This window comes from Ambystoma mexicanum, chromosome 3q (assembly GCF_040938575.1).
Source record: "Ambystoma mexicanum isolate Mex_15411 chromosome 3q, UKY_AmexF1_1, whole genome shotgun sequence".
Taxonomy (NCBI): Eukaryota; Metazoa; Chordata; class Amphibia; order Caudata; family Ambystomatidae; genus Ambystoma; species Ambystoma mexicanum.
In genome coordinates this window covers 882158887-882184675 of record NC_090926.1, presented here as the reverse complement: position 1 = coordinate 882184675, position 25789 = coordinate 882158887, and the positions used below count along the sequence as shown (strand labels likewise).

General features: G+C 45.8%; 1 protein-coding gene across 3 annotated transcripts in view; it reads right to left on the bottom strand.

The window, feature by feature from the left end:
- The window catches only part of CEP95 (centrosomal protein 95), a 1206983-nt gene that overhangs the window by 877134 nt on the left and 304060 nt on the right, over positions 1 to 25789 (bottom strand). For all 3 annotated transcript variants that reach the window (XM_069655013.1, XM_069655014.1, XM_069655015.1), the window contains exon 5: positions 18566 to 18674. In XM_069655013.1, coding sequence (XP_069511114.1) covers positions 18566 to 18674 — 109 coding nt within the window. The remainder of the gene's footprint in view (positions 1 to 18565; positions 18675 to 25789) is intronic.

Sequence of the window (25789 nt, the reverse complement as noted above, 5' to 3'; positions counted from 1 at the left end):
AGAAGATTGACACCTGAAAGAATAAAACACATTTCTGGCATGTCTGTTCCAAAAACGCAGAAGGAAGTCAGAGCCCCGATAGGGATGGCGTCCTACTGTAGGTTGTGGATCCCGAATTTCGCACTAGTGGTAAAACCGATGTTGGCTTTGACGAAGAAGGGCATTTCTCTGCCACTGCCATGGGAATTGGAACATCAACGATCATTTGAGCTTCTCAAAACCACGCTATGTTCGGCACCGGTTCTGGGTACTCCAAATTATGACAAGGCCTTTGTGTTGTTTGTGCATGAATGTGATGGATGTGCTTTGGCTGTGTTAACACAGGAACACGGAGGGAAGAATAGGCCGTGCAGCTACTACTCCTCCGCCCTTGATCCTGTCGCATGCGCTTTGCCAAGATGTTTGCGCGCTGTTGCTGCCGCGTCTGTAAAACAGAGTGAGGGGATGGTCCTAGGCCATGATTTGATTTTGATGGTACCTCACTCTGTTGATATCCTATTGAATAAAACCCAAACGCAACCCCTCACCTCTGCACGGTTAACAAGGTATGAACTGATTCCGTTTGCCCCTCATATCCAAATTAAGAGGTGTTGTGTTCTCAATCCGGCTGAACTCTTACCTTTCCCGCAAAACACTGTTTGCGGTGACGAAGAATCAAATGACTGCCTGTATACCACCGAACAAGAAACGAAGGGCAGGATAGATCTCATAGATACTCCTTTGGATAATGCAGAAGGGGAGCTGTTTTGTGATGGCTCCTGCTTCAAACTTTCGAATGGTACATCTACAGCTGCTTATGCAGTTACTACATTGAACAAGATAGTTGAAACTAAGAGAATTTCGCATAACTCCGCGCAGGCCGCAGAGATTATAGCGTTGACCCGAGCTTGTGAACTTTCCCAAGGGCGAAGAGTAAATATATATACCGATAGCCAGTACGCATTTGGGATGGCTCACAACTTCGGAAAACTTTGGTCGGAAAGAGGGTTCCTGACCTCACATGGGACCAAGATTCAGCATGGCCCTTTGATAGTGCAATTACTTTCGGCCCTCTCACTCCCTAAACGGTTAGCGATCATGAAATGTGCAGCACATCGCAAGGTCATAGATGATGTGGGCAAAGGGAACGCTTTTGCAGATTTGATAGCCAGACAAACGGCCACAGACCTTAGCACGGACATGTATACCTCGAGGGGAATGAGAGATGTTTGCATAATGGATGAAGGTATTGGGTCTATGCGAGATATTCAGACTGATGCCACGATGGAAGAATCTAGAAAGTGGGCTGAAGGAATGGGGAAATTGGATGACGGAGGGTGTTGGGTGGATATATCCGAAGGGAAATGGTTGCTTCCTGATTCTTATGTATTGGCGATGGTTACGATGGCACACGGTCCTACGCATGTGTGTGCCCAGCAGATCAAGAAAATGTTAGAACAGGTTTGGGTAAATGACAAAATTCTGGAAACTGCAAAGAGGCATGTACAGAACTGCATGATCTGCCTACAGCACAATGTAGGTAAAGGGACAGTGACTCCAAGGGGAAGTTTCGGGCCCCCCTCTGTCCCTTTTGAGGTCATTCACTTTGATTTTATTGAAATGGAGCGATGTAATAATCTGAAATATGTTCTTGTCATTATTTGTGCCTTTAGTAAATGGGTTGAGGCTTTCCCCGTCAAAGATGCTACCGCCATGACCACTGCAAAGATTATGGTAAAAGAATTCTTTCCTCGATTTGGGCTCCCGAGGATAATCTGGTCGGACAATGGTCCTCACTTTATCGCAGCAGTAATTTTGCAAATTTGTACAGCCCTAGGTATTGAGAAACGATTTCATTCAGCTAGACATCCTCAAAGTGCTGGGTTGGTAGAAAGACAACGGTATTTTAAAGAATAAACTTGCAAAAACATGTGCTACCACCAAACTGAAATGGCCAGATGCTTTGCCTATTGTGTTATTAGCTATGCGTACCACACCTCAGACTAGAACTGGGCTTTCTCCATTTGAGGTAGTGATGGGGAGGCCTGCTAACATTTGGGGTCTCCCGAAACCTAAAGCCCTGAGGGAGGTGGAGAATGTATTGCTTGTAGACTACTGTAACCAGTTAACTAAAAACCTGTATTTCATCTACCACCAGGTGTATGCTGCTTTACCTGTACGGTTCACGGGCCCAGGACATGATATACAGCCCGGAAGTTGGGTCCTCGTGAAGGCCTACGAGAGGTCTTCCTGTCTCGCGCCTCGCTGGCGGGGCCCCCACCAGGTATTATTGGTCACCAGGACAGCAGTGCGGGTGGCTGGAAAGAAGAACTGGATTAACGCGACGCACGTCAAAAAACTTCCTCACCCGACGCCACACGCTACAGAAGAAGCAGAACCCCTCGCTGATGCTACAGTCTCTGATCTTGGAGTAGCAAACAGCGCTGCGAGTGTGTCGGAGAATTTCTCTGAGCCTGTGGAGCTTGGGGAACAGTCCATTTCGTCTCCGCACTCTCTTGATAAATCACTTCCGGAAAACACTGTTTCGAGCTCCGCGACTTCCGTCGCCACCGACATGTCGCTTCCCTCAGGAAGTGACAATACTTTGCTTCTGGACCACACAAATTTGGGTACCATCAGGTACAACCTTCGACCACGGAAATAGAACTACGGCACGAGTGTTGTGCATTTGGAAAAGGAAGTGATCGGAAAATTGTTTTGTTTTGTTGAACAAAAAGGGATTCTGCTGGCTAGGGTTGGGAAGGACTAAGAAATCACGCGACCGTAGTGTCGCCAGCAACGAACATTGGGGCCGTCGATCAAGGAACTACGATGCCTGCCACCTTCACCGCTGCTCCCCGCACTGGACTTTTAGATAAGGGGGTGACCAAATCGAACAATGAACAATGTGCCTGGGCCCCGAAAACGTACTGTTGTGTTTTGATTTTGATCATTGTTATTTTTGCAACTGCTGCTGTAGGACTTTGGTATTTCGAAGAAGTCTATCCTTCGAAACCTTTACTACCGACCAAGATCGTACCAACTGTTTTGACTCCCTCTGTACACCTTCACACTCTGTCCCCTAGAGACTCCCAACATAGACAAAAGTATTGTAATAACACTCTGATGATAGTAATGAATGCTACTCATACCATTTTTAATAAGAGTAATTGTTGGATTTGTACTCACTTACCGCAACATGGGAACAAGGGACTGGGATGGTATATACATCCTCTACCTTTAACGACTTCTTGCTATGCCTCTCTTAGAGCACTATTCTTTGGCCGATGGAATGATAGCATCTCAGAGAACTTTGATAGAACTAATTTGAATGATTTCGAGAAAACGTGAATTGACTCCCCTGGGATGCTCGCTTTTTGCAAATAGAAGTAAACCTAACGTTGCTTCTATTAGGCCGTCTGACAAACTATCTCTTCCTTTTCAAACTCTGATTTCCTTTAAAATGGCTCTGATAGGCAATAAGGACGCCGTGCCTCCTTCTTATTCTGTAAATCATAGTCCTGACTCGGTTCCCTTCTGTGTACAGAGAAATGGCACTAGGCCAATGGGAGATTTTGAAACTTGTAAAAATATTGTAAATTTGACTGGGGGAAACAGGCCTCTGTACGTAGGAGGGCCCGTTTATTTTGTTTGTGGTAGTTTAGCATTTCCCTGGTTGCCCAAGGATTGGCAGGGGACCCGTTATTTAGGAATATTGTTACCTGGGGTATTTGTAGCTAGTACCTTGGAGGTTTCTAAGGCTCGCCCACGGCGAGACAACAATGGAGATACCCCTGGGCAAGTATTTGGGGACACAGCCAAATCAGTTGTGCCCTTTTGGGGACAAATAGCAAACTCAGAGAACATTAGGGGATTAGCAAGGGTATTGGAGAGAACGATCAACCGGACCACGGACATACTCTACAATATGACCTTAGAGCAAAAGGCGATAAGATTGGTAGCACTTCAAAATCGGATGGCATTAGATGTCATCTTGGCAGAACGAGGTGGAGTATGCAAATTAGTGGGGTCTGCTTGTTGTGTTTTCGTACCAGACTCCTCACCAACAATTTTTAAAGCAATTCAGAACTTGCATACTCTCAGTTCTGAAGTCCATATCCCTGTAGGAGACTGGAACCTTAGTACTTGGTTTTGGGATTCTTTGCGATCTTGGGGTTGGAAGGTGCTTTCCGTCATTTTGGTTATTTTAGGGATTCTGTTATTCCTTTGTTGTTGTTTTCAATGCCTCCCAAGTATATGTGGAATGATAGGGGGGTGTTGTGCTCAAGCAGTGAGTGCAATAGGGCATAAAATATATACCCCAGATACAGCATCTAAAGAATTCATGTTGCAAGAGGTTCTTATGAACAACCTTATGGCTATAGACATTACAGACAATGATGCGGAACCTATGGATGATAATACATGGAGTAATTTTCGAAAGTATTAGGGATGATGTTTAGCACTTGGCATAGGCCAAAAGGAGGGTCTGTGGAAATCGAAATAATATTGTACCTCCTATCGCATTGTTTAAATGTATGTTGGCCTACGCCAAGTTGTCTAAAAACATTATGTACATAGATTCCGCGGCAAGGTCTTGACCTTAATGTTTTGTGTAAATCGCCATCTTGGATTTAGCCGCCATTTTAGGTTCTCTTGCAGTGTGGAAGTCACCCTGAACAACAAAATGGAGGCCGAATGACATTTCGAGTGGGATTCTGGCCGTTGTGACCTCCGCACACATGAATAAGTAATATGCCCGCAGGCCACTTGCTAGGGTCACGAACTGAGACCTTGTCCTCTCCCTGATCTATGTGTAAATGAACAACTGTATCAGCGAAACGGATCAAAATGCATACATTATGGGATTGACCTGGCTACGAACCCTAGGTTTGGTTCTGAGAATGGTTAACTTGCGAGGGGGTTGGCCAAGGCTGGATAAAAAGTATAAAAACCCAAGTATCCCGATGTTCGGTCTCTCACACTAACACGGCGAACTACCGTTGATGGTTCGTTCTGTTACTCTGAGGGCCGAATAGCTATCCGTATGTCAATTGACTTTGGTAATTGTTGTAACTTTGAATAAAGCACTTTGTATGTCCTTTGTAACCTGTGTTGGTGTGTTTCCTTTGGGCTTCCCGGCCTCATATAAATTTTTCTGTTTCCACAAGACCTCTAGGGTTACCATATTATTGCAGCAGCCTACCTGCAACAGTGATTTTTGTATGCATAGCTCGCCAGACCTCGAGGGTTACCATATTATTGCAGCAGTCTACCTGTAACAAGCGACCACTGTATGCATAGCTTGTGTCGGACTACAGTACATAATATCTGTATGCACTGCTCACGCCCTACAGCTGGTCCACTAGGATCACCCATACTGCAGAGTCTATGTGTAACTGAGACCCTGCCCTGTCTAGTTCTTGCCCGACGGCCATAGTATTAACACTGCCGATCTCAACTAGATACTTGTACTGTCTCTCCTGATCACCACCAAGTTCAATCACCGACCCTGGCACTAAGACACTCACAGACTGGACTATCCTTCCTAGCCGGCCTATTGCATGTCCGTACCTTACCGTAACCCAAGTTCGTGAAATATCTAATTCACTACCACGACAACCATTAGACCTCACCTCAGAACCCACTAACGTTACACAGTTCATTCATGGCATGCTTACAGCTCACTATTCTTACACTGGCTATCTACCTACACCTCAGAACCCACTAACATTACACAGTTCATTCATGGCATGCTTACAGCTCACTATTCTTACACTGGCTATCTACATACACAACACCCACAACTCCACCATAGCTTTCCAAAACATTAAGATGCATCACCCAACACTTAAACCCCACTGCCCTACCACTCAACACACTGCTCACACCTCATCTCGTCAATGCATACCACCTTACACCCTCTACCTCCAACCGGAATCGTAGAAACACCTTCCTAAGCTACCGCACCCCCATCACAACGCCATCACCAACCCCCAACCCACAACACACACTAACCAGCCTCCTAGCACCCATATCAACATAAACACAACCTCTACCAACAAATCCCCCCCAGACTCCTCTCTCATTAATACCACCAATCTTAAATGTGCACTCATCAATGCCAGAGCCCTCATAGCTCATGCTCTTGAGATAGCAGATCTCATACTAGCTAACAATTTAGACTTACTGGCAATCACTGAAACCTGGCTACATCCAGCAGCAGGCCCTTCACTCATGCTCGCTGTTCTGGATAAATACACCATCACTAGAGCAGACGGGACTACTAGCAAAGGCGGTGGAATTGCCATCATCTCCAAAACCCACCACTGCATGAGAGAATTCACTTCGCTACAGTTCCCATCAGGAGAACTCATGTCCGTAAAACTGCCACTTTCTGCACAAAGTACACCATTGATACATTTGATCTATCAACCGCTAGGTCCCATTTCAACATTTGAAAACGACATCTCCATCCTACTCTCCAATCACACTAAACACTCATCTAAAATCCTACTTCTAGGAGACCTAAACTTAGGATACAAAGACCCCCCTACACTCTCACGCCCTAGCCCTAGCCCTAGAACAGTCCCTCCTCGATCTAGGGTTTGCACAAAGTATATCAGGACCCATCCACTGCAAAGGCAGAACCCTCGACTGGGCGGCTCACCTAAACTGCAATATCAACCAACTCAAACATGCCATGTGCTTGGTCAGACCACCACATTATCTACTTTGAGCTAGACTCCCCTCATCACTCGCCAGTGACCGCGCAAGCACCCCAGGCCGCAACCAGAAACAACAAAGCCATCACACCTGTGGCACTTCGGCACCTCATCCAACCGATACTTAACCCCGATCCCGCCTTGAAACTAGACCCCGAGTCCTTAGGTCAACTTGTTCAGCGAAAACTTATTGCTAGCCTTGGACCGAATAGCCCCCCTGAAAACCAGAAAAGCGAAAAAACCCAGTCACTTAAACAAATGGTTCACTCCAGACCTGAAAGTCCTGAGAAAAACTAAAAGATCCGCCGAAACTAACTGGATAAAAAACCCAAATCCTGAAAACCAGGAGCATTTCAAGACAGCCGCTGCCATTTACAAAAAAAAAAAAATCAACAAAACCAAAAGCGACACATTCAACAATAGAATACAAAATGCCAACTCCAATGTAAAATAACTCATCACCATACTTAAGGAAATGGAATCCCCATTCCACCACAATCCACCTGAGCCAAAGACACTACCTGGTGTGCCAACATCCAGAAGGCACTACTAGACAAAATTGCTCTACTACAGACCAAAATAGAAAACAAAAGAACCCTCCTAGCTGTAAAAGGCACAACCAACACCAGTCAAACCCACAATCCTTGTTCTAAATCAGAACTACTCGAATTCTCCTCTGTCACCACCACTCAGGTAGAGGCTATCATTGCCGGCCTCAAACCATCAAAATGTCAAGGTGACACCTGCCCAGCATCCATCATAAAAGAAGGAGCTAAACACTTCTCCCTTTTCATCACAACTCTCATTACCGCCTCGTGCTCAGTTCCCAAGAATCTCAAAGACACCTGGGTCAAACCTCTCATCAAGAAACCTACGCTAGATCGAAGCATTCCCACTAATTATCACCCCATCACCACCGTCCTTCCTGCTAAAAATCAATAAAGCAGAGTACATTCAAATTCAGAACCACTTCGAAACACAAAACTTCCTAGGCCTCCGCCAATCGGGCTTCAGACCTAGACACGGCACTGAGACAGCCCTTCGAGACCTGAAGATCCAAATGGATGAAGCTAAAGACAAAGGCCAACCATCCTGTGGGTTACTCCTTGATCTCTCTGCGGCATTCGACCTAGTCGACCATGTCACACCTAACCTCCTCAGCATCCTCCTCTCCCAACGCTGCTAAATGGGTCCAATCCTTTCTAGCCGAAAGATCCATGAGGGTTTTTTCAGATAATGCATCAGCAGACCTCTCCCCCATCTCCTGCGGAGTTCCACAAGGCTCTTCCATCTCACCCACCCTTTACAATATCTTTACCAAGCTGTTACTCGACCTCCTAGGTGAAATGAACGTCTCATACACAAACTACGCTGATGATACTCATCACGCTTTCAGGCTCCTATGACAACGACTCCTCCCGACTAAATGAAATCAACAGCAAAATTCAAAACGGGATGGCCAAACACGGGCTTTGACTAAACGATTACAAAACAGAGTTCTTACTCATTGAAACCAAACAAGGCCTCAACAAACTCAGCCCACTATACAACCCATTTAATATTGATGGTAACATCATTAAGGTCTCAAAGAATGCCAAAACACTAGGGGTATACCTCGACTCCACACTATCACTCTCAAGACAGATTAATGCCAGCCTCCTCCACAGCCTACACCACGAAACTAATAACGGCTTGTAGACCATTCTTAACTCCACAAAGCTGCATCACTCTAGTAAGAGCTCTGATACTATCAAAACTGGAGTACTGCAACTCCCTCTACCTCGGCACCAGCAAGCAAAACATAAAAAAAATCCAAATCCTGCAAAACAACGCTCTACGAGCAGCCCTCAACATCCCACGAACAGACAACATATCCCAAGCCAGACAAACGGCCAACTGGCTGCCCATAAAAGACAGAATCACCTTCAAAACTCTCATGATCACCCACAAATGCCTCAATAACACCGCCCCTAAATACCTGGCCGACAAATTCTGCACCAAAACCACAACTAGACCCACCAGAGCAAACTATTCTCACTGCCTTAACATTCCCAAATACAGACTCCAAAAATCAGGCGGAATCAGCTTTCCAGTTCTAGCTGCCAAAACTTGGAACACATTGCCCCCAGCGCTGAGAATCGAACAAGCCTTTCTAGCCTTCCGCTTCAAAGTCAAAACCTGGCTCTCCACAACCTCGCCCACTCAATGAACCTTGTAAAATTTCTTCCACTAACTGACCACCAGCGTTATGTACATCTCTTGTATATTACTGTAAATAATGTTTATTGTGATTGCGTTCTGCTGACACATCTCTATATTACAAATTTTTGATTGCTCCTTGATATCCCCATTTCTGTAACCTCCAATGCTACTGACACCCCAAAACTCCTATCAGATTGTAAATTATATTCCCCTCTACCTGATTGTACATAATATTCCCGTTTTCCTGTAACCTGTTTTTATACCATGTATATAACAAACTCCACAAGTTAAGCACCTAGCTACCACAGTGTTTAGTGCGCTATACAAGAAAAAAACAAACAGAAGTACAAGACACGTGTTTTTAAAATATGGAGTACAGGTGGGATTAAATCCAGGGACAGACATTTAATGGACCGATCAACGCAAAATACAGATAGGTGGTAACAGTTTCTCCTCATATTAACGTGCATTACTGGAAGAAAATATAGGGCATGGAATATGTGATATATAATCCTAGAGATTAAGTTGTGCATCAATGAGTATGGCATTGGTTTTGGAAAACAAGTAATGAAATAAGATGGCTAAAGGATTTGGAATTGCCCATTAACCCTTTAATATGGGTCACGGCACATGGCCGGTGAAAAGCTATTATGTTATCATTAGAGTGGAACAATGTAGCTCAAATACAACCCATGCTGTTATGGGACAGATCTAGACTCGATATATGGTCTCAAGGCCTATTACTGCTGGGGACGTATTATAATATGAATGTTGTAAACTTACAAGGCCCTTTTTATTTTTTAGTTTTATTTATCCTATCCCTAAACATCCTCCTGATATACCCCTCCTATCATCTCTGTCATGAATATAATATATATGGATGTTGTTTTAAGAAAGAAAAATATATACTTTTGTGAAAACGAATGCCCTGATTTGAGAATGGCACAGGGTGCCGTTACACGCGTTATCCTTATAGGCTTTTTTTCCACGTGATTAATGCTTTATAATTAAACGGAACTAGCTTCTGTGTTGAAAACAAATGTGGCACGGTCATTTGTGAAAACAAACCATTTGTTCAGAGCGGAGGATGGGTTTCCTTTCCCTCCGATTATCTCACAAGCACAACACAAAACCTAAAGGATTTTAGGAACAAGTCGCCGGGCATAAGAAATTGATATCGATGAAACCCAATGAATTGAACATACATTGACCACTAGGCTCCACTCTTCGTAGGGACTGCACTGCCTCTCAGTTAGGGTTAATTTAATGAAGAACTGCCTAAAGACTATCTGCAGTGCTTGTTTCCTTCCCTTTTAGGTTGTGGACTCATTCTGTGCTTTTAACCCTTTAGGCCACTTGGTATTGTATATATGTGTTATAGTCGTGTTGTATTGGTTTAATGTATTACTGTTGAATAATTACTTTTTGTTGAAGTTCAAATGCCTAGAATACATGTACATGTATTTATAATATATATACACCTGACTGGGAGTGATTTGTAGTGTCCTTTACTCTGTGTGCTCATTGAGGTCTTTCAATCACCCTCACCCCTCCTGAGACCAAGCCTTGACCACCGCCAATGCTACCTTGATTGGTCTGGCTTGTCCAGAAGGTTACCCTGTTCCAAGAAACTAGGCTGGCCTTCCGCCCACCAGGTCAGAGTTCAGAAATCCATCTCAACAGGCCTCTGTTCGACTGTCGACGTCATCATTAGTATAAATCGCACACGCATCGCATGTGGGCTTCAGTTCCATTTTCCCCTTCTGTAGATGAATTACCAGACGTAGCATAGACCGTAGGCTCCAAGAAAGTGCAAAGACGCGTAAATCAAACGGTGGGGTAGGCTGGGAAAGAACGGTACCAAGGGTAACTTGTTCTTCGAATGGATTGTGTCCTCACACGTACTCCTCATCTTATGGTAGACTCCAAAAGCAGTAATAATTTGGTGGGAGTATGAATTTTATTTTGTCTTAACTATTATCATGGACTGCATGAAGGACCGCTTTCCCAAATTGTCCTTCTTGAGAAGATGAATCCAAGTAGTAATGCTTTACATAAGTGTGAACAGACGACGAAGTAGCCGCTGCACATAAGTCTTTCACTGGAACACCTCTCTGAAGAGCAGCAGAGGTTGCCATGCCCCTTGTGGAATGTGCTGTCAAGCCTTCCGGCGGTTATTTGCCCACTAACGTGTAACAATCCCCAATAGCCAGGATGATCGATCTGGATAGGGTCTGTTTTGTCACAGCTAAACGCAATTTAGGACCTTTATATCCAATGAATAATTGGTCATTCTGACGCATTTTGGACATTTTTGATATATAAAGGCTGAGAGCCCTTCTTGGGTCCAGTCTATGTAACCTTTACTCCTTCTATTCAGGATAAGGAGGTGGGTAGAAAGTTGGCAAAATTATCTTTTGCGACAAGTGGAAGTCGGAGACAACTTTTGGTAGAAAAGAAGGTTTCACCCGGAGAACAACCTTGTCTTTATAGAAAACAGTGTGTGGGGGTTTACAGGAAAGTACCTGCAACTCGCTTAGCCAGCGGGCTGAAGTCATTGCTATTAGCAAAACAGTTCAAAGTTTAACTGTCTTAATAGGCAGGAGTGTATTGGCTCAAAAGGAATCCATGTTCAACATTTTCACACTGGGTTAACTTGGGATGGAACTGGTGGAAATGCATCAGTAAGACCCTTTAGGAATTGAACAATCGGAGGGATTTTAAAATATGAATCCTCCTCTGAAGAATGCTTGAAAATAGACAGCGCCAGAGCCAAATGTAACACAAATAAAACACCATAGGTATATTACAAAGAAAAAGGGTCCACATTCTTATTCTTGCACCAACTGTTGAACTTGTTCCAACGGAAGGGGTACAAAGATTTTGGTACTTTCCTTCTGGCCGAAAGCAAGATTTTCATTACGTAACCCGGGAGGCCCCAATCCATAGATCATCTCTCAGAAACCATGCGTGAAGGTTGAAGAGTCTTGACCCTGGATGGAGAACCAGACCCTCTTGTGAGAGAAGGTCCTCTCTTTGTGGAAAAGGCATTGGAGGGCAGATGGACATGTCCAGAAGGTCCGGGTACCACGTCCTCCTGGCCCAATCCGGAGTAATTAGGATCATGTATTCCCCGAAATACCTCAACCTCCTGATCACATGAGGAATGGCGGGGACTGGAGGAAACGCATACAGAAGTAGAAACTCCCAGTCCACTACGAATGTTTGTTTGTTTATTTATAATGTGCACCAGACCCAAGGGTATCAGGGCGCAGAAGAAAACAAGAATATTTTCAGCTTGGTTACAGTGCTGTACAAGAGAATACAATATGATTGCGGACAGGTAATACAATACAGAGTAAAGGACAACAAATTCACATAATATATACAGATATGGCAGAGAACTAACAATGGGCGAGTAGAGGAACGGCGACAATATATACAATGTGGGTGGGTGGAATGGAACTAAAGGGAGGATGACTGCGTCCTGTAGAGCTCCTTTTGGGGGTATTTCCCTGGAGCAGAAGAGTTTGCACTTCCCTTTGACACTGGTCACATACAAATCCACTTGAGGGGTTCCCCAAAGGGTGAAGATCTCTTGAAGGTCTTCCCGAGTTAGTTTCCACTCGTGGGAGACAGCACTGCCTGCTCAGAACATCTGCCGCAGTGTTCTCCTGTCCGGCTAGGTGAACTGCCGAAAGAGAGATTCCTTCTTGAATTGCCCAGAACCAGAGGTGTAGTGCCTCTCTGCACAGTGGTAGTGACCCTACACCACTCCTCTGGTTGAGGTAGTAGATGCCCACTGTGTTGTCCGTCATTATCAGGACATTCTTTCCCCGTACAGAAGACAGAAAGGTCTACAGCGCTATCCTGATTGCCCTCAGCTTTAAAAAGGTTGATCTATAGTAGATTAACGACCGCTGATTGTCAGATTGTTGGTCAGATATCCGTCACTACTGTGATTTCTGGCCATGGCTGCCAAAAGGATTCTCCTTTCAGAATGATGTCCTCGCAAGCACACCACAGAAGATCCTGTACGACTCTGCTAGGAACCTGAAGAGGGTCTGACATCATTCCCGGGAATTGGGACCATCGAGTCCTGAGAGCTCATTGGAGGCATCTCATTCTCAGGCGGGCCTCTGGCACCAGAAAAATGCAGGATGCCATGAGGCCGAACAACCTCAAAAAGGCTGGAAGATGCTGCGCACTCTGGAATTTAGCGACCATCTGCAGAATGTGTTGAGCCCTCACCTCGTATGGCAATATTTTTCCTGAGATGTATCCAGGACTGCTCTCATGAACTGGAGTCGTTGAGATGCTATCATGTGTGACTTCTTGTAATTGAGGGAGAATCCCAATCTGTAGAAAGAGTGGCAGTTGGAGCGGAGATGTTCCAGGGCCTGTTAGTGTGAACGGGCCCTGATCAGTCAATCGCCCAGGTAGGGGTAGACGCGAATGCCCTCTCCCTAGACTCGCTGCAACTACTGCCATCAACTTGATAAAAACTCTCAGGCTGAGATCAGCCCAAGTGGCAGAGCTCGCAACTGATAATGAGAACCGCCAACAGCGAAACTCGGGTACTTTCTGTGCTTGTGATGGATTGGCACATGAAAGTAAGTATCCTGAAGGTCCACTGAATAACATCCAGTTCTAGAGCTGGAGGGCCTGAAGTATCTGAGAAAAGGTAACCATCTTGAACTTGTCCTTCCTGAGGAACTTGTTCAAGTTTCTTTAGTCCAAGATGGGTCTCAATCCTACGTTCTTTTTGGAAATTAGAAAGTACGGGGAGTACCAATCCTTGTTCCTCTCTGCCACAGGTACCAGTTCTATAGCACCTTTCTTTAGTAGGGTTAAAATTCCCTGCACAAGGAGCAGATCTGGAATTTTGAAAGAGCTGTTCCCCGGTGGATGATCCTGGAGGCCTCTATAGAAAGGGAAGGCAGTAACCCCAGATTATCGCTTCCAGTGCCTAAGCATCTGAAGTAATGCCCCGCCATTCTTTCAGATACTGAGAAAGTCTGCCTCCCACGGGGGTCTTGTGGGTTAACGCCTCAGAGTGATTTTGAGGTGGCTGAAGTGGCGGCTGAGGGTAAAACTACTGCTGCTGCTTGGGCTGACTTAGCACCTCCCCCTCATCCACCACGAGGGAGCCTTTTCTGACCTCTAGGACTGGCCTGTCCTCTTCCAACCGAGGAGTAGAATCGACTTACCTGCCAAGATGATGAACCGGGGTATTAGTGTTGAGGCTGTCTAATGGCGGCACCAAGAGATTTAGCCGCCGCTTTCGAGGTCTGCAGCTCTTCCAAACTTTCATCAGCTTTGCTGCCAAAGAGCCTTGAGCCGGCAAAGGGCATATTGAGGAGTCTAGACTGCGCATCCGGTGCAAATCCGGACCTCCTCCACCACGCAAATCTGCGCAGGACTGCGCTAGTTGACAGGCATTCACACATTGCCTCCTTACCATCCTTATATGATATGGCATTTATAACGCGCCTATACACAAGTGTTTCAAGGATCGACGCGCAAGGGAGGGGGAACAAAGGGAAGACAGAGATTGCGAACCTACTAGGCCGAGTGTCATTCAGATCGCACAAGTGCAGGGGAAGGAGAAAAGTGCGGAGTGGGGGGCATGGGGGAGGAGGGATCAGTGCAGTACAAGGGGTAATAGCATAAATAAACAATAAGAGAAGTAGGGCCAGCTGGTGGCAAGTGCAAGGGTAAGTGCAGACAATAGGTGTCAAGTGCTGGTGGGGGGGACTGAAGGGATACAGAAAAACAGTCCCCAAGTGCAGGGGTTGCCAGGGAGGAAGTGCAGGTGTGTAACTGGCAGGAGAGGGGACCTGGACTTCTGGAACCGGAGATGGTACTCCTTAAGTTTCAGGGAGGCTGCTCCAGAGGGAGGCCCCATCTGAGGAAAGAGATCTACCACCAATTTGTTGCTTGGAGAAGCGACTGACCCTGAGGGAGTTGGAGGTGGATGAGCGAAGAGCTCGAGAAGGAAGATATTTAGGAAGAGAGAGTTGAAGGTATTGAGGCTCCAGGACCCAGAAGGCCTTATGGACAATGCAGAGGGTTTTGAACTTAATCCTCACAGCCACTGGGAGCCAGTGCAGAGATTTCAGTCCTGGAGAGATGTGATCCCTGATGATAGCCAGGAAGCCATCTCTCTCTTCTTCTGGGATGTGGTCAGCCGCCACAGCTACACAGTCCACAGGGTAAACGTACATTTTGACAATGCACACGTTGTGTTTGTTGATTTTTAAGCCACATTTCCAGCAGTAAATATGTTTCTAGCCCAGGCATCCACTTGCTTGTCATCCCTATCGGGAGGGATAGAAGGATATGCCGATTGTTTAGTAGACGTAGCAGCCTGAACCACCAAACTCTCTGGTGTTGGGTGCTTTGTTAAATATTCTGGGTCACTGCTGGATGGCCTACCATTTTTTTGCAAAGTTCTTATCTACTACAGCTGCATTTTCTGGCGTTTCCCTTTTTTGTAGGGCAATATGAAAGGGCAAAATTGGATCTCTCTGGGGACCCTGATCCAGATCAGTTAGGTGTCATCCTGCCCAAAGGAAGGTGCAGGCCTGCTCCAACCCAAAAATTCAACCACCTTGCTCATTAGTTGTCTGTATGAGGAGTCAGCGTGGTCAGAAGGATCTGGTTTCCCAAATTCCAATTCTGGAGAGGTATCTATACCACTGGCTTATCCTAGATTATTCAGAAATTAACTCCTCTAGCACATTGGGGTACCAAATTGGTGCTGTATTGTCATCTGAAGGCTCATTGCCTTCATAAATTGTAGTTAAAGATTTTTTTTAAAAAATCTTGTTTTGGTAAGAGTTTGAAAACCTTTTCCCTTTTCCCCATTTAAACCATGGGCTTCGACAACTTGGAAGAAATCGTCAACGACTTTGAAGTAGGTGTTGATTTTGTCAGAGTGGCCTTCGACGCTTGCGTCTATGTGTCACGACCCTCGCCCAAAACCCCCTCTGGCAAACCCATTGGCCAGGTGGAGTCAGGACTCTGTCCTCTAGAGCCTGGCATCCTCTCCCAAAACCCTCTTGGGGCCACTCCTGGCACCTATGGTGCCAGGCAAATACACCACGAAAAACATGTGCTTGGGAATTACTTAATGTGTTGTCAGCCAACATGGAGGCATCCACATAGCTTGGTTCCAGGGAACCAAGCTATGCGGTCTAGTGTTTTGGGTGTGGTAGCCTAGGGACTACTTTACCTGGACTATTTTGTTGGGGCTATTTAAACCACATCCGAGCAAGACAACATGCTTTGCGTTACTTTGCAGCTTTCAACGTGGCGCTCACCGTGTCCAGCTATTCCCTCGAACCTCGGAGAAGCAGGACCTGCAAGGAGACAAAAGGGACATCATTAGCAGTAGCATCATCATCATCATCATCATCTTATCTGCAGTCTTCATCTTTAGCCACTCGCAGCTACTGAGAACAGCTTCCACGAATCTGCATGCCTCCCGGACAGAACGACCTGAAAGAGGACGATAGAGGCAACATTAAAGAAAGCAGTAGACACATTTGCAAATTACGAACTGCTCAAAAGGCTTACCTGGCTGGTCGCCTCTCGGCTGGCACCACTCCGGACATTCCACTCGCGCTGAAGAACACTGCGACCTACAAGGAAGGAAAACACAGGTTAGCAAAGGCAAGACTTTGCAGCGCTGCGCATAGCGCTTACTTACCGCATCATAGCACTCTAAATGCACCATCATTTACCAGCGGGGCTCAACCAAGCCAGTTCGCCGCGCTGAAGCTCTGAAAAGAGACATTTTAAACAAAGAAAGGCATGCAGGATAGCAACAAAACTAAAGAACAGCAATAAGACCTAGCTGAACAATATCAAACGGGCCAGCGTCAGTGAAGTAACTGGACTGAACACGCCCATGAAAGACAACACGCCCCTGCAAAGAAGGCAGGACGGAGAGCACGCCTAACTCTACCACAAGGTGAGGAGAGGGCGCCAGAGGCACTGAAATCATACGGGGGTGGAGGGAGGATACTTACCCCAGTAGGTCAGTCTTGAACACAGTCCTCCTGTATTTTCAGGCAGAACCTTCCCCGCAGACCACATCAGGGCAAAGCTGAGCAGCATACCAGCAAGTAATCCGGATGGGTGGCATCACTGTGGATACCAGGTGAGCGTAATACTATGGCTCCAACGCCGATGGCGTTAGCGAGGCCATTGGAGTTTACGACTTTTTATGTTTCTTCGAAGGACTGGAATCCTAGCTTGTCAAAGTCCTCAAAGATTACTCGTCGGATCGAGATTTCTCTCGATGCAATTCCAGCTTATGCCTCGGACTTGACGATTTACAAGGTTTAGTCTTAGACTTCCCTTTGCCATCTTGATGTAGATCAGCAGGGGCATAGACTTTCTGCTTCTCCTTCGAAGTGGTCGGGTCGCATTCTCAAAGATTTTTAACATTTATTTACGAAACGTATCCCATTTTGCTGGGGAGTCCGACTTGCTTGGACTTTTGATTATCTCGGCCGAGGAATAACTAGAGGTCGAGGGTGACCTGCGACACCGTTTCTTGGCCTTCTTGGAAGACAAAGAATGGTGCGATCGGCTTCTTGATCGAGATCTTTTAGACCTTTTCCATCGAGGAGAATCTCTCGAGTCTTTGGATTTTCTTACTTTGGAAATCTTAGAAGGAGACATCAAAGGTAATCTACATTTACTCTCCCTCAGAGCCTTTTCGGTCATCGCCGGACAGGCGTTACACTCAGGAGGTACAGTGATCGGTTCCGAGACCACAGGCAAATGCGGTGATCGACATCTTCGAACCGCAGTCTTGACACTTCTTGAAGCCCGTCTTGGGCGTTGATGGAGCCGACGGTTAAGACATATTCATACAGAAAATTAGTGACGAAGTTTAGTAAAGAACCGAAGTGTGCTGTAATTCTTCGAAGCAACGGCTCATAAAAACAAAACAGACGGGTGACGAGTGCGCTTTTTATACTAATGAGGACGAGGGACATCGACTCAATGAGAAACCACACCGCACACCTGTCAAACAAAAATTCTGAAGCAGCTGGATAATTATCATAAGATGAGGAATAAGTAGGAGGACACAATCCAGTTGAAGTTTCTATTTTGTTGTGCAATATTTGGGCAACGGAAAAACTATTTGCTACGATGACGGATTCTCTCCTCAAGTTTTATGTTTTGTCCACCGTTTATAGCCTTCTGCTCTCTTAACTACTGTCACATACCCGAATCCCCCCTGCTAAAACATTGCTCTATGTTTTTAAATTGTGGTATGGGGCTGGATGGAAGGTGATTATATGGGGGTGGGTTGGTACTCTGCCAAAATTTAAAATGTTATTCATCTCGATTTCATCGGTGTGCATGATCTGTCACATTAATGTCTCTTTTATTTCTGTTCCATTGGATCTTGTATGCCCATGCACCGGCCTTGCTGGAAATGGTCCTTGTTACATAGTTTCAAAATAAGCTGTTGGGGGGGAGCTTGGGGGCAGGGGAGCAGTATAGTGTGCCATCGCTGACTGTACACTACTCCAATTCAATTGATTTTACAAAAATACTCTTGTAAGACTTGAGCGGTAAAGGTATCGATGTGCTAAAGAAAAGAAAATGCAAGGGGAAAATACAGCAATACTTACCCTATAGAGGAAGGCACTTTCAGGACAGGACCACATTCTTTCTGTCGTTGACCGGGCGCCAGCTGCAGCCCTCTCTCATGGCCATTTTTTACTATCAGGTCAACATCATCTGTTTGAAACATATGTGAATTGGCAAGTGAGATTTACATAATGTATGATCTGAACATGCAGATGGTAACGTTACAATATTTCGCATTAAGAGAAAAACAGTTTCTCGAAAATCTAACTAATTACCCAGATTTATGAATGTGGAATTCCTTTGTAAGCCCTGCCCAGTTATAAATTCTGTTCTATGGCGCCCTTAACTTCACTCAGAACATTGTGAAACCTATGCACTCCCATGGGCACATACTCGACTGTTCACTTGATCACAACTGTGACATAACCATCGTCTCATCACCAGGTCATCACATTCACTATCCCACCACTGGACCAGGGCCTTACCCTTCCCAATCCCCCCCCTCACTTGCTACCACTCACTGCACCTGTAACCTCACCAGCGACTCCATCCAGCTATTGCTCGATAAAGCACCCCTTCACCAAACTGCCTCGCTATTGAGAGCATAGTCAACCACTACAACGCCACTATAAATGCAGCCATGGAAAAACAAGCATCCCGTAGAGAGCCACATTTACAAACTCCTGGTTCACCCCTGAACTCTTCACCCTGCAGGACGAAAAACGCTCTAGCGAGCGCCCCTGGCGTCTAGACCCGACAGAAGCCAACAAATCCTGCTTCACCACACTCACCAGAACCTATAGAAAAGCAAATCGAAAAGGCCAAAGCAGCTTCCTACAGTGCCCGGATCGCCAGCGCCAAGTCCAACACCTGCAACCTATTTACCATCCAACGGAAACTTGAATCCCCCGTCCTGCACCCCTCTACGGTCTCCAATAACGATACATGGTGCAATGAGGCCAGAAAGCCTTCCTGGATAAAACATCTAGTTTACAAAGCAAAACACAGCTCAAATTAACCACCATCAACACCACACCCCTGACCACCATCAGCGCTCATCCACACCTGCAAGCCACTCCCCATTTCAGCTTCCACCCAGTCACGATGCCAGAGATAGTTGACATCTTGAAGAGTTTCGAACCATCCAGTTGCAAAGCAGACACGTGCCCGGTACCACTCGTCTAAGGATGCACTGACCTCTTAGCGCTACAAATCAAGGACATCATTAATCCCTCATTTGCCTCTTGCTCCGGCCCAAACTAGCTAAATGAATCATGGATTTCACCCCTCCTCAAGAAGCCTTCGCTCGGCTCCTCCATCCCCACTAACTACCGGCCATTCACTACAGGACCTTTTCTCCTGAAGTTCATAGACCAGGCTGCATACCTCAAAACATTTTAAAAAACGTGAGCAACACAACATTTTAAGCCCACACCAATCTGGCTTCCGGCCCAGTCACGGAGCGGAGTCAGCACTTTTGGAACTCAAAAATAAGCTGGATGATGTCAGATTCTGGCAACCTCTCTTCTTATACTTTTGGACCCATCTGCAGCTTTTGACTCGTGACTCGTTAGACCACTCCATCCTCTGCAATCCCTTAACCGCCACTGCCTACTTCTCTGCAAACGTCACCAAAAGGGTTGCATCCTTCCTGACCAACAGGTCTTCGCCAACAACCACTCATCCACCCACACAGCAATCACCTGAGTGCCCCAAGGTTCCAGCATCTCTCCCACGCTATACAACATTTATACAAGGCCCCTTTTTGACCTTCTGGACATGCTGAATATCAAATATACAAACTACGCCAACGACATGCAGATCCTCATCCCTCTCACAGAAGATCACAGCCTGTACTCCCAAAACATCAATGTAATTTAGGAAACTATCCAAAGCTGTATGGCCTCCCACTGGTTGTGTCTTAATGATGAGAAGACTAAACCCCTCCCTGTCAGCAACCCATCCGATGTGATATATTAAGAACTAAATAAACAAATAAACAATCTCTTCAATTGTCTATTTTCTTAAATAATACATCTGGTTAGAAGAAGGCAACATGTTGAAAGCACTGCTGAAATGCCATTCATCTTATTAAAAATAAAACACAGTCCCACATCATTGTTATCTAGCGGTCGTGTGCTCCTGACACTTGAAGGTTTAAGGAATCCAGAAAAAAATGGCAAATAGCTAGTTTGCCAATCTAATGCAGGGGATGGTTTTGGATTGCAGTAAGTCTGGAGTCAATGGTTTTCCAGAACACTTCATTATCATGCAGGAGACTGTATGGCTCATCGCAGACCTGAGACAATCTCCTCTCTAGAGAACAACATGGTACGCTTATAGTGTTCACTTCGATTTCATTCAAATATATTTACTAGATACAATTCCACGTTGGTAATGTCACCAAGAATATACTGCTTCAAATTTCACTTTTTAATTTCTTCAACCTTCCTGCTGCTATGTTTTCCCGTCACATGAGTGGAAAAGCAAGACTCAACGACCCAGAGCCCATGTAATTCATATGGTCTGGTATGACGGGAGGAAAAACCATTCAGCCTAAACACACTGCTCACCCTCCCCCCCGCCACACTTCGCTCTCAGCTGCCTGCATCTAGACACTTCTCACTGGTCACTTTGCTATTTATTGGCCACCAATGAAGTGAAGAAGAGACTCAATGCGGTGTCCTGCAAAATATCCATAGAAGGCATTTTGTGTATTTGTTTCACTTCCTCTGGAAGCTATAGTGAGTTGCTAATAGCTACCACCCCTTTGTTGATGAGCTTTTCTTGGTGGTAACTGCAACCTGGACTGGTGCCCGTGCATTAACACCAACACCTCTAGCATAAATATTATTGCTGAAGTGGGATTTGTTCAATGTATATGCTTGCACTACTTTTTGTCCACCTTATATCCTTTGTCGGATAGCAATGTCAGAAGGTGCACTGAATCTGCTCTACATGCTTCTTCCATCTCACTACATATCAACAAATCATCAACATACTGGATCACCGCTTGGCATTTGTACATTGCTCAGGTCCATCTTGCTCACCCTCTTAAAGATGCTAGCAGGCTCACAGTACCCTTGGGACAGCCAGTGTGCTTGAATCTGGTCCCGCAATTCGTAAACGCGGTCAAGTATGTTGAATCTAGGTGCAATGGAATACAAAAGGTGGCGTTCAAGTCACTGTGAAGTACTTTTCCGGGATGTTGCACAATATTGTGGCGGGGTTCGGGACCAAAGGAAATTCTTCCTCAACCATATTGTTTAGAGGGCGCAGATCTTGGATGAAGCGCCATGACCCCACCCTTCAATTTCTTTATCGGGTATATCGCCATGTTGCATGGTGACGTGGATGTCTGGATGATGCCCTGCTGCCATAGTGAGTACAGTATATTCCCTCATCTGCTTCTCTGGCCAATGGTTATTGTTTCGCGCAGGATATTAACGCTCCTTCCCTTAGTTTTATCTTCTCCGCCACCCACTCCTTTCAGTACCCCTACATCATGGGGCCCCCTGATCCATAATTTCTCTGACGTCTTTTGTACGTTTGTTCCCTTGTTTCACTAACTGTGTTAGTATTAGTGCCACGTTTTCCATTGCTTGAACTGGACAAGGTATCTGTATCTGAAACACCATCTCTTCCTCATCGGAGAACAATTGTTCACCCGAATCTCCTGGTATTGTCAGTGTTGGGCCGATGCACAGCACTGTGCGCCATTCCATGTTTTCATGGTCTGTTCCACACAGGATCACCTTGTCTTTCCGTATCACTACCTCCTCTAGCAGTAACACAACTGTTGCCCACTTCATGTCATCATTCTGGCACTGTGGTCTGAACATAAATTCCAAGTCCAATCGGAACACCTTCACCTGTATCCCGGGACCCACGCTAGTATGATCTCGATCCTGTACAGGAACATGCTGGAGTACAAGGGCTGTGCTCGCACAGTGCTTTGTACGTACACTGTGAAGAGGTGTGCAGCCACGGGTGTGTAATAGATGCCTGATGGCTTGCACACCATCCATTTATCAGTGAATGATACTGTTGCGTTTAGCTTGCTCAGCAAAGCTCTCCCTAGTATATGGATAGGAGTGTATTTGGAGTATAGTAGTGGCGTTATACTGTGTTGCGTTCCTATTGTTAGTGGTAAATCTTTTGGAACCCGGAACTGTGACCACCGCCCCGGAGAAGCCCTGAGTATCCATCACCTTGTTTGATAATGGGAATTCCTCCTCCCTAATGCAGGATTTGGTCGTTCCTGTGTCTATAAGAAAGTACAATTATCTTGATCCTATTTTCACTGCTACCTTGATTCCTCTTCAGGGTCATCAGTTACTGCTAGGACTAGACAAATTCCAGCTTTCTGTGGGTCCCCCCCCTAGTGTTACTAGGTGTTACTAGGTGGGAAAAGATGGAATTCCCCTTACAGCACTGACCCCGGTGTAGTGGGGTGCTACACTCTGTCCTAGCACCACCGCTGGAGGTTGTGTTACAGCTTGGGCTGCCATCTGTTGTCCCACCTTGTAGTTGCATCCCACCCTGCTGAATGGGCATCTGTGCCTGTTGTGATTGTGCTGGAAGAAGCTGCATCTGCTGCCACGGCAGTTGCACTGTGACAAATCCCTGTTGCGCGACTTGTATCGCTTGTGCCTGGGCTTGCTGCCAATGTAGACCTTGTAACCTGACCCTCTGTATCCCACACTTCCTCGTTGCTGGTGGCCTCCCCCCATAGGAAAAGAACCCTGTGCCTGTACAGGCCTCGAAAAATCAACTTGCCCACTAGCATTTGTGGCCAATTTCTATAAAGGAAGAGCTCTTTTTTCCTTGCTACTCGACCTTACTGGTAGAAACAATGCTATTCTTAGATGAGATGTAAAGCTCTCATGGTGGCAGCAAATAGCAAAACATTGTGCATTATTTTATGAGTAGCAAAGACAAAGCCACGTTTAGGAGATAAAGAATTAGACTCCGGTCATTTGGCAAGGGTCGTTTGGACAGCCGTCATGGCAAATGTAGTAAAACCAACCACAAATCTGTAAAGAAATAAATATGTGAGCAGCTTCCATAAAATAAGGAGCCTCCCCTCTCCACTCACTTTAAAGCAGCTTACACTTTAGGTAATGTGCGAAGAGCTGTAGAAATACATCGTAAGACACACACTCTATATTCCCCTAAAAAACAGAGTGAGGAAATTAGAAAAACAGCAGTTCCCCAGGGTTCTGAGAAAAGTCCATATGGGCCTTTTTTTACCTCCTCGCTCCGGCGAGGAGGTAATGTTATGAATAGGGCGCGTCAGCACCCTATGGTCATTAAATGAGCCCTCCGCCACGGGTGCCTTTAATGACAATGAGGCGCCTGCCACGCCTTCTGCCAGTATGCCAGCTCGGGGGAGCCCTTGAAAGACGCCCCCGAGCTGGCATGGCGGGGAGCTAATGGTGCCCTGGGGGGTGTGGCGCCCCGGGCAGAGGCCCGGTTCGAACCCCTCTCCCCCCCCCCAAGGCTGGCTCTACAGGCAGTCATCTGGTCACCCCAACATACTTGCAAAGAAATGCTCTGATTACACGTCTCAGGCTTTTAATGAAACAAACAACGAATCTTAGCAACCGTAGAGCAGGATGTATATCAGAGTCACTTAGTCTTGTGCAATATCACAAACTGAATCACCTAAACCGTCCAAGTGTGCGCATTTAAGGGCCTGCCTGCTCCTGCTGTCCAGCAATATCCTACTACATTACAGTAGTAATCATCACAGAAACTTACGGAATAACTTGCCATATGGGCAATTCTTAAGAGTACGCCGTAACTGTACAGAAACTGGACAGTACAAAGAACATGCAGCGGAATTAGAACAGAGACTGAGGGTGAGAGGATATCCAAAGAAATTGATAAGGAATACCAACAAAAGAGCACTGTACACTCCACGAGATGCCTTTCTCACTCCCAAAAACAGGACCATCAATGAAGACAGAACAACATGTGTGCAACAGCTAATCAAAAAATGTTGGCCATTAATACAGCCGAGTTTACCTAACGAAGCACCACCAAGAATGGCACTTAAACGTGCCAGAAATTTAAAGGAACACCTAACCCATGCTCGTTTGAAGAAAACCTCTCGCACGACACTCTGGAACCTGAGGGATCTCTCTGGCCACCACCCATGCAGCCAATGTGTAGCATGCAAACTAACTAAGAAGGTCAAAACATTTAAGATTGGTAACAAGGATTGGGTACTCAAACACTTTTCGAACTGTAAAACCAACAATGTTATCTACCTGATTGAGTGTCCATTTGGACTTCGGTATGTCGGACAGACCCAAAGACCGGTCAACAAACGAATAAGTGAACACCGCTCACGCATCCGCTGCACAACACATAATGCTCCTATGGTTACCCATTTCCCCGAGTTCCGCCACGGCCCCGATGACTTTACCTGGTGGGTGATCGATAAGTTGGAAAGCAATACTAACATCAATAATGCTCTCAAACATAAGGAAGCACAGTGGATTTTCAAGCTCCAGACAATAACCCATGGCATGAATGAGGCTAAGGTCACTTAGGACTGAACTGAACATTCAAAACCCTTTTTCCGCTATTTTCTCCAGTGTGCCATACGTGCGCTTTCACTTTTATAAAATGGCACCAACAGCACAGCTGAACATAGATCTACCTATGTCCCCTTTGAATGGCCAAAGACTGACACCATGATGACAGGAGGTTGCCGGTAACAGAGCAGGAGGTTGTGTCCACTCAAAATTGTGTACTATAGGATCCCTCGCTCTCTTTCCTTTTCCACCAGCAGAATGAGACCCATACATCCCTTTGTCTTTTACATTTGAGTAGCATCAGTGTAACTGAGCCATAGAGACAGCCATGACACACCGAGACTGCTTCCATACAGTCTTACTCACAATTAGACTACACAAATACCAGATTAGACACACTCGTGTGTCCCTTGCAGCTAGATTTCCATACCTCTCACAATATAAACCTTCTAATTGGATTGATCTTCACATTATATTGATACTTATTTTACTATTCTACCTGGAGCCACCCGAGGGAACGTTGCATCCTTTTGGGCTTTGCTTTCATTACGTAGCCTCCTCGCACTTCGCTCGATCCTTAGACCAAGCACAACAAAAGCAAGGGTTCTGATAGCAGTCTACGTCAGTTGACTCTGCGAGATTACGGCCGCGCATGGGGCGGCCGTAACTTCACAACCGCTGCCATGACGATGTCAAGCAACCATTGACGTTATGCATGCG